The following is a 14,873-nucleotide window of genomic DNA, read 5'->3' on the forward strand; positions in this document are numbered from 1 at the left end:
ATATTTTTGTTCATAAATTAGTATGACAAAAGCAAAGTAAGTGCTGCTTTTTAATTTCATGAGGAGTGCTTTCACTTTGATACTTAAAAACGTTAGCAGGTATTCATTAAGGAAATATGTAGAAATGAAATGAATTATCTGTATGTGCCTCAAGTTAGGGAGGATCTGAGGGCATTAGAAAGCCAAGAAGATTCATTCAAATGGTTCTAGGGAATGAGGTTCCTTAGGTTACATCAACAGATCAGAGATGTTGGCCCGGCATACCTTGAAGAAGGGAATACTGAGAGCAGATTTGATGGTCATTTTCTAACTCACGAGGGGGAACAATATTATTGCCTTCAGTGTTTAGGATCTAAAACACCCGAGACTGTTGGCAACATGTTCAATTCAGCCATTCAAAACAGAAATGGATTATTATCTGACAAGAAAGAATATGCAGGTTCACAGGAAGAATGCAGTGAAGTGCAGTTGGTGAATTAGTTTTACAGAGAATTAGTGTGGGCACGAGCAGTTCATATGGCCTCCTCCTGTGCTATGGTTTTGTATTATATGAACGTAATAAGATTTCTTCTATAAAAATATCCGCATGGGGTTAAAGCAATATCATAACCATACCTATGGCATCACAGAAATTTTTCCTGGATAAAACCATGCAAACACATTTCTTGTCCATTTAAATAACTTCATTTACTGTCATCCACAACAAGCTTCCTTGGACACTTCATGATGACAATTGGAAAAAAGTTAGAATTTTCATGACAAACCTAAATTAGAAGTCTATTAGCTATTGTAAAATGTGTGTATTACTCTCAGAAGTTGCAAAATGTCACTAAGAAAATACATTTCACCAAGAACTAATATTAAACTCAACAAAGGCTTCAGTGAAACAAATACTCCTTGATATTTCTTACTTCCACTTTCTTTAAAGGTATCTAAGTTTTTAAAAAAATACTTACCGTGCAGTCTCACAGGTTTCATTCCTTGCATTTTTTATCAGAATATTTATCAAGTAATCCTAAAATTGATCAGATTACAACAATATTTTAGTACAACACTCTTGGATTATTTGACATGCAGATACAGCAATATTGTACTTAAAACTCCATGTGAAGGTTAGTCAGTATATTTGAAGAACACAATAGCCCTTTGTTAAAAAAATACATCAGCAAAAAAATGGGAGAGTAAAATAAAAAACATATTTTTAAAATTAGAAACAAATATAGCATATTGAGAGTCTGGTCCATTTGCAGGCATCAGCGGTTAGCATTCTTGCCAAAAGGTAAATACACAGTGAATGAGATTTTAAAAAAAAGTCATTTTACGGAAAGTGCTTTGAAGGAAGCGATTGACATTAAGCAGGCAAATGTGCAAAGAACAGATGCCTGCTTAAAAGCACATAACTGAAGGCAATTATTTGACAGATCAAATCACTTAAAATGTAAAGTGCATTAATGACCACTAACTTGATTAAAATCCTATGATGAAAATCATACTTTTTAAAGTAAAAATTTCATTTCAAAGTTATTTCAATGTAATTTCTTTCATAAACAGTTGCAGTGTGAAGTTAATGGAAATCCTGAGGACACACTAACATTCATAGTTTAATAGTTTTTCAAATTAAAATGTCAGTAATAAAACATTGTCCACCTTATCACCTGAGCACATCAATATAAAACACTCATAAAAACATTATACAAAATAAAAACACAGTAGTATTAGTGGATTGAACCATTATAGAAAGCTCCATTTTTTTCTTAAAACTCATAACTTGGGATAATGCCACACTGGAGCAGCTTGACGAGATTTCTAAAAAAAACCTCCTGAACTTGCAACCTCTACCACCCAAAAATACAGGGCAGCAGCTGTATGGAACAACATAATCTCCAACTTTCCTTCCAACTCTCACAACATCTGAAATATGTTGTCATTTTTTCACTGTGACAAAATCCAGTAACTTCTATGGTACTGTGGGATACCTTCATCATTTTGACAAAAGCAAGTTAGAAGACTGCTCACCACCAACTTTTCAAAGGTAAAAATGTTGGCCTTGCCAAAACGACCACAGCCTTTGATTGGATAAAAACATTCTGCTAACAATTCTTAAAAGACAGAAATAAACAAATATTCATTTCTGATAGTTACCAGGTATTATCAGTTCCTGACATCACTTATTTTTCCTGCAAAGGTGAAATGTTTGATTAAAACTAAAGTACTGCTGTACTGTGTACCATATAAAATCTACTATGCGAGATTCCTTACTAAAATTCAAAAATATTTAAGATATAAAATAAACCTATTAATGAAATTAAAAAATACATTTTGCCAATTTGGAGATAAATTTGGCATATTGCAATGCAATGGAAAAATCTTAATACAATCTCATTCCAACCCTGCCAATGGAGAAATGGAAAACTTTAAGAGCAATCATAACCAACAGCAGGGGGAAAAAAAAACTCATTATGACTGACAGATAATTACACTGGTCCTTCCTTATTACTAATACTCTTCAATTTGTACTGATTGCCAAATTGAATCAACTTTCTTCACTACCAGTCTAAAACAACAAACAAGGCACTAAACGTATCTAAAATAGAAACAAACCATTAGATGAGATCAGATCACAGTGAGAGGAGGGAAGTGATAGGGAAAGGTATTGCTTGGAAGAAGTGGAAGAATGGGATTTCTAATATGGATAGCTAGCCTGAAATGGGAACTACGAATGGTGATGAACTGGGAGTCAAATTGAAGTTCCCACATCTTTTAGTTTCATCAAGTATCTGACACTGAGTCCTGAGCATATTTTAGACTTGGAAAATGCTGGAAATTGGAGCCTTTTTATCCTTCTTGTATCTTTCATGCTTTTGATACATTTGTTTGCTATGAATATTTCTTCATGTTTTATTTGTATAAACTCCTGGTATGGATTCTTAATGTACTCAGAATATGCTGGTTGGGTTGGAACGATTTTGGGAAGAGACCATGGATCACGGTCACAATTGGTAATTAATGCAAGTATTGCCAAACTGATAACAAGAACCGAACATAAGATCTGAATATAACAAGAGGATATCCTTTCATGAGAGTAGGGGATAAAATGAATAAATTTGGAGAGGTTCTGCACCCAAATTTTAAGCAGACTAGGAGCGAGAAGAGCAGTCACTAGAAGTTGGAGGAAAGCAAAACTAACAAGGATAAACTGTCTTCTTTTATTAAATAACACTTGTTTGTTTAATAGGGACTATCTGAATACCATTGGATTAAATATCTTCTTGCTCAAAATTTACTGCCAGGTCTCTGAACCTCTTACATTATGTTGAGAGAGGAATCATGTGCATGTAACTGAATTTCAGTCGAAATTCAGTCTCAATTGCAGGTGATCTGAAAGCATTTAATCTGTCATGGTCTTTAATTAAACTTTTAAAGAAAGGTGATTGGCTAGCCCATGTGAGATATAGGATTTTATTTACGAGACAGAGGATTTCTGAATGTTACTCCCGTGAGATTACCTTTTACTTTAAATGGAAAAGTTCTCCAACCAGTTGCCCTCAAACTCAACATTTTTAAACTCAAGACTTGATTTCCAGACATTTTGGATTTGACTCCAGAGGAAGAGTCCATAATACCTTTCAAAGTGAATTAGATATCTGAAACAATGAACCTCAAAGGCTATCAGCAAATAACAGGGGAATGGTACAAATTGAAGACAGCCAACATAGGCTCAATAGGTTGACTGCTGCAGCAAAGAAGGTAGGCATTGTATAAATTTAGTTGAAGTCAGAGATAATGTGTAACTATTTCATTTATTCTGCATGGACAGCATGAGTAAATGAGGAACCAAAATCTTACTAAACTAAACTATAACTATAATTTTCTCAATATATTATGGAAAATAATTGAGACAAATACAAAAAAGTAAGTTAAATCTCAAGATTCATGAGGGGTAAGGAGAAACCAAAATGGGAGAGGCAATATCTTTTTTAAAAAAGGCAAAGAATTGTGAATGGTGGAAGTCTGAAGCAAAAACAGAAATTGCTCGAGAAACTCAGGTCTGGCAGCATCTGTGGAAAGAAAACAGAGTTAATGTTTCGGAGTTGGCTACCCTTTTTCAGAAGGGCCCAAAATGGTATATATGTTTACATCTCCATCGATGCTGCTAGATCTGCTAAGTTTCTCCAGCGATTTGGTTTCATCTTGAAAATAAATACTGTTTCAAGACTTATAAACTCAATAAATTATCTTTTGACAATGGTGAGGCTGATGGCACTCACCAGTTACACACAAAGCACAGCAGAACATGTTAGAACTGCTGCATTCAGGTATAAGAGGGTTTAACACCATTATTAGTCATAATTACCACTCTGGCTCAGAAAATTTAATTTTACAAGTGTGGAGTCTCATTCCTTCAGAACTGAAACATGTTTTTCGGCCTGCATTCATTTCACTCTTCACTTGTTATTTGTTTTCTGCTTCTCCTGTAGATCTCTGTTGTATCTTTATTTTATGGGTCATACTTTCAATGTTATTTCTCCTAATATTAAAAGTACATCATAATTCAGGTGTTGAATATGAACTGAAGTCAGAGGGATCACTTTGTGGTTCAGATGGAAAGTAAAAAACTTACAAGTTTGAAACAGAAACAAAATCAAACTTGAACATATCCACCTGAAGAATAGTGAAAGATAGATGATCAATCTCCTCTTGAGAAACTGGTCAGAAACATTCAAATGAAGCAGTGTACAACAACTTTAACAGATTTTTTTTGTCTAAAACGATAGCAGGTCTGATTTCCTGAGCATCAGAAAATACAAATGAAAATAGACAAAAAAGAGTTGGATCTATGAGTTCAGTGGCTTTAGAGTGCTGTTTTTGGGCTGGGGTTAGAACGCTGCTTGCAAGTCTAAGCTTTCCTGTGATTAGTCCACTTCACCAGCCTTACTATCCACTCTGTCCCCACAGCCCCACTTTCTGCTGTCAATTCTCCATCAGTGACCTCTTTGCTCTCCCACCTGATCTTAACTTGCACAGTCACTGCACTCTGCCTACTGTGATCATCCCCAAAAAACCATTCACTATGATGATCACCCTAATCAGATGTCTTCTTTAAAATGCATGTCTTAAAGACTGGGGGAAGGTAGTAGGTTTTACTAACAATCCTTCTTGGTAAAGAGAAGAAATTAGAAACTCTGACTTCCCATTGGATTGAAACACAAAGGACAATGAAAATCTGAAGTCAAGTCTTTAGACAATGCACCCTGGCAGAAAATAGGAACTGAAAAATTGATCTTTTTAAACTATTAGTCGAAAAGAAAGTTATTTGAAAGAGGTAAGCCCACAAGAGAGATGGAGCATGTGGATGACTATTTTTATTTAACTTTCAAGGAGAAAATTGTGATGAAGTTAAGTGCAATTTGCTTTCACTATTACATTATATGTTTGTTGGCTTACTGTGAAATAAAACAACTTAACAATTTACATCAAGTGTTTCAATACCCACTTGCAGAGAGACTGAACAAGTGCAAACACAGGCACAGCAATACACGTAATATTCGGTTTTGCTCTTGCATTATCATTGTGTTCAAGACTCCCTACTGTGTAGTTAAATACTTGGAAAGCTGGTACACTATTGAACACAAGGTGGTTAGACCACTTATGGGAGCGAATGTACCAGCGGGAAAGTCTAGGCAATCTCTAAACTTCTTAACATGCTGTCTATGCAAAAGAGTTCCATCCTGTCACCCAGAACAAAGAATTTCATTTGAAGAGGTAGGATCAATCCGGCAATGTTTCATCCAAGCTGCATTGTTAACCACATAATAAATCAGCAAATTGCAATACCAAAGCATATTATATGCAAGGAGCAACCTTTCTAACATGCATGCATGTGCAACCATATTAAAGAAACTGCAACGTACAAAGGTGTGTCATGTACAGCACAAGAGTATTTGAGGAATAATAGAAGGAGGTCACTGAACTTTACAGTATTTGCTGTAAAGTTCACAGTTTTGTCATTATATTATGGAAATAAACTTTAACCTTTCCACATCTGGAGATTTTGCTTTTTGTACAGCTGCTCTTCTGGTCTTGCAATCTTACAAATTTAGTAGGTATGGCACATGCTTTGCCTTTTTAAACCTTTGCAACATCCATACTGTAGTAGTCCCTCAAATTCTAACATCAATCTTCTGATCTGCTGCACAATATTGGTTTACTTAAGATAGCTCAATTCCTACTTCAAAATACATGGTTATTCAGTGTTTTTAATGTAGTGAGGCACTTCATGGGATCATTACACAGAACATTGAAGCAAGAGAAGGGCATTCAACCCTGCTCTAACACTCAACATGATCAGGGCTAATCATTGGAATCAGTACCCTGTTCCTGCTTTCTCCTCAATCCTTTGATTCTCTTAGCACTAAAAATATATATTTATCCCCTTCTTTAAAAATTTAAATGTTTTTGCCTCAACCATGTTTTTGGCAGAGAAGTCCATACATTTACCACTCTCTGGATGAAGAAACTTCTCATCTGTCATAGAAGGTCTACTCCCCATCTTTTGATTGTGAACACTGGTTTTGGTCAATGAGAACATCTTCCCTGCACCTACCATGCTCAGCCCTGTTAGAATTTTATAGGTTTCTATGACAGCAACCCGCCCCAACAAATCCTTACCAATCATACCAATCTTCATTTGTCAGTCCTGATATCCTAGGAATTAGTCCAGTAAACCTTCACTGCACTCCCTCAATAACCAGAATATCCTTCCTTGAAGGAGACCAAAACTGCATTCAATGTTCCAAATGCCAATCACAATAACACTAAACCCCAGAAGGGAATCCTAGATCAGATGGAGAAAAGATTCATTAGGGGAGATGTTTTATGGAGCTTACAGGCAAAACTTTGTAGCTATCTAGTTATAGCCAGATAATTTTTGTAATGATTTGTGTCCCCATCTTGGGAGGGAATTTCAGATTTTAGATCCTTGGCAACGAAGACTTGGCTGCCAAGGGAGCACTGATGAAACTTAAAGTTGTGGAAAAGGGCAGGATTGGAGAGAATTTGAGGGCTAACGAGATGCAAAGCCACTGAACAACGATGCAAAGATTCAATCACACCTGAGAATTTAAATTGAAGGCATCATTGAACAGGGCTTGGTGCAAATTAAGATACAGGCAGCTAGGTTTTTTTTAGATTACTTGCAGTGTGGAAACAGGCCCTTCAGCCCAACAAGTCCACACCGAAGCGCAACCCACCCAGACCATTCCCCTACATTTACCCCTTCACCTAACACTATGGGCAATTTAGCATGACCAATTCACCTGACCTGCACATTGTTTTAGGTCAGTTCAACTACGCAGGGAAGAAGAAAGCAGGGTAGTAAGGCAAATTATGGAATATTGAAGTCTAAAAGTAAAATGGATGAAAGTTTCAGTAGTACATTAGTTTAGGCAACAGAATATTTGTTGAATTGTCCATATGTAAAATGGATATGGGGCAAAAGCTCAGCTCAGGGTCCAATCTATCAGCAAGATTGTGAATAACCTAGTTTCATCTGAAATAAATCATGGAATCATCAGCTAGGGAGTGGAGTTTGCACCCAAAAATATAGTTTTGGTCTTCCTATAGTACTTAACTGACTAATACTACTGGATGCTAGTTAACAAGTGGAACAACTTAGAGGTAGTGGATGTGGTGCAGTAGAGTTAGGTATCAACAAATATGTTGGATTTAAATGTTTTTAGAAGGGCAGCATGCAGATGAGAGAAAGAGATGGGTACATAAGCCATAACGAAAATCATCTGGCTATAACTAGATAGTTACAAATCGAACCAGGTAAAAGCAATCAACACCCAAATGTTTAATGGAGAAGTGGCATTTACAGGAGGATAGTGGTCCACCTGGCCAAAGCCAGTAGATATAGCCGTAAGATTTGACACATAAATAGTTTGCAGTCTGCCAGTTAAAATGGGGATCTGCTTCTCCAAAGTGAATGATTTCTACAGCTGCAAAGAAATTTACCAAGACATAATTTTAAGAATTGCAAGGATCATATCTGACTTAAATAGAAGTTTAAGAGTATATGTCTCATTAGTCACAGCAACATAAACAAATTTGTCTCTAACACTAATTAAGACTGCAGTCAAAATTTTTGGCACATTAACTTTTTCTCCGTTCCAGTCAGTTAACCTGCATTACCTTGATATCTTCATTCCCTGTGATGATGTCAGCAGCACCAGACACAGGCTGTAACAGCGACATCTGTTGGTACAAATTAGGAAAACAGACCAGAGACCCAAGAAGAATCTGTGCTTCATATCGTGGCGCCTAGGGAATATATCAGATATTTTAAAACGAACAGCAGAACAATTTGGTCGAGCAATACACAGATAACACAGGTATATCCTTACTGCATCTCATGCCACAAGCACGATCTTGTTCTGAAGTGCATCAATATCAACAATCATTTACGAGTCAATGATTATGGAAAAGGGCAATCCGGAGTAAATAAGAATTAATCAGGAGACCACCAATTCTAATGGAGAAAGAACAGATCTGACCCAGGTAAACTGGAATTAAGATTGGCAGGCAAATTGAATTTTAATTGAACAATGGACTGCCTTAAAAGAAAGCATGATTTAGGTACAATCAAAATGCATGAAGAAGAAAAGGGCAAAGTCCCTCGGACACAATTAACAAAACTCAGGTTGTCAAATTGAGAACTGGCTGAATATTCTATTGACATATAAATTTGGGGCGGCACGATGGCACAGTAGTTAGCACTGCTGCCTCACAGTACCAGGGACCCAGGTTCGATTCCAGACTTGGGCAACTGTCTGTGTGGAGCTTACACGTTCTCCTGTGTCTGCGCGGGTTTCCTCCGGGCGCTCCAGTTTCCTTCCACAGTCTAAAGATGTGCAGGTCAGACGAATTAGCCATGCTAAATTGCCCATAGTGTTAGCTGCAACTCTTCAGAGGGTTGGTGTGAACTTGAAGGGCCTGTTTCCAGACTGTAGGGAACTGAATCTAATGTAAATCATGAAGAAGTGGCTAAAAGAGGAGTGGGGTTTATTACAGACCAAAATGAAATTTACACATGGAGTTAAGGACTATGGCCAAGGTACTAAATGAGATACTGAAAGCATCTAACTTTGCCTGCAGTCATTAGGATAGATTGGAAAAGCTGGAACAGTTTCTTTAGGAAAGATAAAGAGGAAATAAAGAGACATGCAAATTCATGGCATGTCTAGACAGAGTTAGACAGGAATAAACCTTTCCCATTGATGGAAGGATCAAGAATCTGACGACACCAATTTAAAGACGAAAGTTTAAAAAGTCAAAGAGACCATTTTCCCAAACGTTTAGGAGCCAGTACAGACTACTGCAGAGGATGTTGAAGGAAGATTTTCAAACCAACATTAGAAAATCAAAAGAAAAAAATTGCAGGGCTATGGGATAAAGGTGAGGAGACATCACTATACGAAGATGCTCAGGATAACTGGCTTGGACCTAAGTCCTTGAAGCATCTTAATTTGTGCTGCAACTACTCTCTACTTCTAAACAATAAATATTCAGGCTTTAGCACAATCATATTTAGAAATATATAAATTATTTTGTGAAAGACATGTAGCAGTACTACTGAATATACACTGTCTCATTCTAGCTTTCTGATGAAACACCTTTATGCTAGTGCAGTTCACACATTTGATGGCACAGTATCGGCACTGAGCAATCTGGCTCATGTTACACTAATGAACAAACACCTGTTTGAGTGCAGAAATCCAAAGCTATTAACCACTGGAGTCCCCATAACAAAACAGTCATACTCACATCCACCATGTCTGAATTGAGGACTTGGGTTGCAACAGTGATGAAATCTCCAACCATCATAGTGAAACCAGGTAAACCAATTAAAAAAAAGCGGGGTGAACAATGTTTGGTGAGTACGTTCAGCACATCCTAGTTTTAGTTGAAGAAGAAAATAAAGTTTTAGAAAACTAGACTGATGAGCAATTATCATCACAAATACTTAGAATAATCCAGAAATTGAACATTTAAAATGGACTGTGAAGCACAGAAATATATTTCATCATAATTTAATTGGCTGGATTGAAGTAACTATATAGAAAATATTTTTCTGCTCAACAGCAAGTAAATGTTTGCAACTAACAAAGAAATGTGGCTTTTGCCGGTTTTTGACTCTTGTAAGATCTGATATGTTAACAGAAAACATTGAAACACAAGGATTAGCTTCACAAATTTGCTTGAAAATTGATATACTTCAGTATATTTAACAAAGTCAAATTTAATTTTAAAAGCCTCTATTCTTCATTATGGGGTATATCCAAAAAGATAAACAGGATTTTTTTAACACATTCCTTTTGACAGTTGGCATTTGAACATGTTTTTGATGGTTAATTTTTAAACTAGGTTGAATCATTTGAGTTATTGGATTTCAAAATTAAACATTCTCTCAGGCAGCAGATGGATCCTACTAATAAAACAAGTACAAAACAAATGCTGACTATAGGACAGAACAAAAGATCTACCTTTATGATAAAGAGGCTGATTAATGTGTCATTTTTTTACATCACACCTGTAATTACAAACACAGCCATGCATTGTCCTGGACTATTGTTGTTAGATTTCTGGTATTAAGCAACAGAAGAACAGATGGGAATTCATCTCTGTTGACATATGCTGCTTTTTAAAAATGATACCAGAAACCCAAGCTGTAAAAAGGTGATCATAAGTCATTTTCCCACTGAACAGTACATTCACATTAGTCTTAGAAAAAATATTTTAAACATTAATTTAGAATGTTCAAGATTCTCACAGATCACCATTGAGATTAGACACACAATATCTGCACACAAATTACTGGTTTTAAAAATAAGACTTTTATAATATACCTTTAAACAGTATACAAAGAATGAAAATAAACTGATGTCCTGGAATACATTATAGTTAATTTTGCAGAAACTAAGAGTTCAGTGTGAGACAATTTGAAAGTGTGGTCTTGTCCTGCTCACGTTTGACAACAGCAAGTTACCATAAGAACTTGTTTAAACAAGTGCTTTTGGCTGCACTGGATTAATTTTATATATTCAAAAAGGGCAGTCTTTACCCACCATCATAGAATCATACCAATCATAGTACAGAGGGGATTTAGGGATCCCCTTCAGCTTATCAAGTCTGAAAGGTGGCAGATGGTGTTTAATTTGGCTAAATGCTATATATTGCATCATAGTAAAGCAAAGAAGGGCAAGACTCATACACTTAATGGTAGGCCCCTGGGTCATGCTGTACAACAGAAACCTAGGGGTTCAGGTACATAATTCTTTGAAATTTGCATCACAGGTAAACAGGGTGATGAAGAAGGCATTTACCATAATTGCCTTCATTGCTCAGACCTTGGAGTATAGGAGTTGAGATATCATACTGAGGTTGTACAGGACTCATCTGGAGTACTGTGTGCAGTTCTGGTCACCCTGTTATAGGAAGAATACTATTAAACCGGAGAGGGTTCAGAAAAGATTTACCAGCATGTTGCTGGAACTGGAGGGCTTGAGTTATAACGATGGGCTTGATAGACTGGGACTTTATTCTTTGAAGTATAGGAAGTTGAGGGGTGTCCTTAAGAGGTTTATAAAATCATGTAGGGTATAGATAAGGTGAAGAGAAATGGTATTTTCCCTAGGATGGGACAGTTCAAATCTTAAAAATATGCCATCTAGTTGAGAGGACAAAGATGTAAAAACAACATCAAGGGCAATTTGTTTTTATTACGCAGAGGACGTGGTGGATGCAGGTACAGTTACAACATTTAAAAGACATTTAGATAGGTACATGAATATGAAGGGTTTGGAGGGATATGGGCCAAATGTAGGGAGATGGGATTAGTTTAGTTTGGGAACACGGCCAGTGTGGACTAATTGGGCCAAAGAGTGTGCTTCCATGCTATATGACTCTATGAATAGAAGGGATATTAGCTGTTGCACTGGAAAAAAAAGGGACAATTTTTAAAAAAATATTTCACTCTACACCAGAATTGTCTCATCTTATTTGACCTGGGATTAAGTTTTCAAACCTATATTTTCTTTATCACAAAGCCCACTTGCTTCCACATTCATCTCATTACTCATCCAACCTCTACCTTGGACTGTTTGTCTACACTTTTAATACCTTCAGACATTAACTTCTGCAATGCTGAGTCAACAAGCATTTTCCACTCTCCATCAGTATAAAAATTTGCTGCCTGCATCCTGATTCATGCTGAGTTTTGTTCAATTATCACTCTCAACATTCTGCAGTGATTTCCAATCTATCAAACCTTTCATTTTTAAGTCCTTAACATTATGTTCCAACACTCATGAACTTATTCTGCCAATCTCTGCAATATTCAACAGATTTCTATATTTGTTCAACTCATGCAGCCTCCAAATTCTTCTCCCCACAACAATGGCAGCCAGACTTTCTGTCATCAAAACCTAGATTCTGGAATTTCTTCCTCAACCTCTTTGCCTTTCCAGAGCACTATCCTCTTTTAAGAGACCACTTAAAAATATACCTCTTTGGTTAAGCTAACACCCCCTTCTGTAGCTTATTGTCAACTTTTGTCTGATTACACCCTTGAAGCTTCCTAGAATATTTTGTTACATTAAAAGGTGCTAGATCACAGCTGTTACTGAATAATACAATGCAGATATAATTGTCAGATCAGCATTGATAATCTCACAAATCAGTTTCCAGACACCACTGAATCTAACAAGATTGACCGACTTCAAAATATTTACCCTGGATTAATATTAATTCAATTTGAGTCACGATGCAAGTTAAGAACAAAAAAATGAACTGTACACACAATTATTTTCTACCATGTTTTCACACAAGAAGTTATTTTTTTAAAATGCAGCACTTTAATATTATAAGTGAGTCACAGGTATTAATGCTTTCAGATATTTATCACTTTGAAATGAAACAAATTTCACTGACTTCATAAATATTGCATGCCTACTAATTTTAACACAGAATAATAGAGAATACCCATTTGGGGGTAATCTAATTGCCAAATTCCAAAACTTTGGGCTAGCCTAGGAGCTAGTGCAAAATTCTGTTAACAAGTTACAGAAAATCAATTAACCAAAGCTCAGCGCAGGGGGAAAAATGAAACACTAAAACCTTCTATTGCTACTTTTTCATCATCAGAACTGTGACATCTTAGTGTTGTGATGAAATTTTTTTTAAAAATGAAAATTGCAACTAATACTTAATATGCAAATACATCAAGCAAGAAGAGCGTTCATGAAAAGGGGTAGATAGTGCAGTTTTAGCAACAGATATTCCAGTTACCTTAGGTAGTCTAACCTAACTTCAGACCTATCTGAGAGCCACAATCTGGGAAAACTGCAAGATGAGAACATCTGCCCTTTATCAGCAGGACCATAAAAATCAACTAATTCAAATACAGGCATGTTTTTCTTCCTTTTTAAAGCACAGTTCAGTAAATATGAACTGTGCAGGCTGCTTGCCTACCTGGTAAATGAATCACTTTAATTGAATGCTTTGTACACAGTGCTTGCAGAAATGCAAGCAGTAGTGAAAACATATGGTGGTAGCAAAAAGCAGTTGGTGAGTGCACTTGGTTACTCCGCCAATCCTTTCATTCCATTTGAAAAATGATTTTGCTCACTTATTTGAAATGCAGCATTTTATGAGTGCACTGTTTGTTTCATTTAGGTCAAAGAGAGCTAATGAAGTAGAAAAACCTCACCGTATGTATAATTAACACCATGACATCATGGGTATATATTTCTGGAAAATAACTGACAGTTCAAAGCTTTAACATGGTGTGAAAAATGGGAGGGCCATACCAGTGGGTGTGTCGATAAATGGAGTTGAAGCTCCTCCCACCTCAGGAGCAAAAGGGAAATGCAAAACATGTTTGGGGGGGGGGGGGGGGTTGCAAGTAATTAAGGCAAAACATGTTCTCAGCAAAGGTGAGGATATGTTGGAGCTCTCATTCATCACCAACATATTATTAAACACTCTTTTCCATGTACAACTGTGTCTACAACCTGCAGAAATTAAAAAGCTCTTATCCATTGCTGTCTGACAGTCTACACAATAGTATTGACAACAAAACATATAATGGACTCTTTAGCTGTGTATTACAAAATTATCAACCATTTGAATTAGCAATCATATCTAAAATAGTAGAGTTGTTTTTTATTAAAAGGCATTTTGAGTAAAGCTATTCTATATAAAAAGTTGTTCTGGTAATGATTCATTTTTCCTACAAAGTATTATCCAATACCTTCTATTTATCAAGTACAAATTAACTGATGAAGCTCAATGCTAAAACTATCAGGACATTCAAAGAAATATTACTAGAGTTCTAAGAGTAAAGCAATGTCAAACATTTACAGATATATGTATTTCAGTATCCAGTAAAAGTGAGTTAATTGATTGATTTGAACTGTCATCTCGTTGCTCAAATGCTACTGTTGACCATTCAAGAGTCATACAGCATTCAATTATAGCACTTCACCTATTCTGCACAATCAGGCAAAACAAGCAAACTTCAAAATGCTGAAGTAATTCATCAGCATGGTCACTACATCCATGAAACTACCATCCTACTCCCTCAACAGCATTTTCCGAGCACTTATGAAAGCAGACATGGTGAACATTCCTTTTCAATTTGGCACAGTAACTATTTTCTAAACCCTCATTAATTCCTGAAAATAACTTCCCCTCAAAATCTTTGATCTTGCTCAGAATCAGCTCAACCCCAACTTCTCAATTATCTGGCATTCCAGTTCTGACTCCGTCTAATTTGTTTCTGCACACTTGAAGTACAGAAACCACCTTAACCA

General features: G+C 36.3%; 1 protein-coding gene across 4 annotated transcripts in view; it reads right to left on the reverse strand.

The window, feature by feature from the left end:
* The window catches only part of ralgapa2 (Ral GTPase activating protein catalytic subunit alpha 2), a 564,036-nt gene that overhangs the window by 315,431 nt on the left and 233,732 nt on the right, over positions 1–14,873 (reverse strand). For all 4 annotated transcript variants that reach the window (XM_060831798.1, XM_060831795.1, XM_060831796.1 and 1 more), the window contains exons 25-27: positions 9,826–9,954; positions 8,194–8,322; positions 957–1,015 (exon numbers count right to left, since the gene is read on the reverse strand). In XM_060831798.1, coding sequence (XP_060687781.1) covers positions 957–1,015; positions 8,194–8,322; positions 9,826–9,954 — 317 coding nt within the window. The remainder of the gene's footprint in view (positions 1–956; positions 1,016–8,193; positions 8,323–9,825; positions 9,955–14,873) is intronic.

Source organism: Hemiscyllium ocellatum, chromosome 10, assembly GCF_020745735.1.
Source record: "Hemiscyllium ocellatum isolate sHemOce1 chromosome 10, sHemOce1.pat.X.cur, whole genome shotgun sequence".
Taxonomy (NCBI): domain Eukaryota; kingdom Metazoa; phylum Chordata; class Chondrichthyes; order Orectolobiformes; family Hemiscylliidae; genus Hemiscyllium; species Hemiscyllium ocellatum.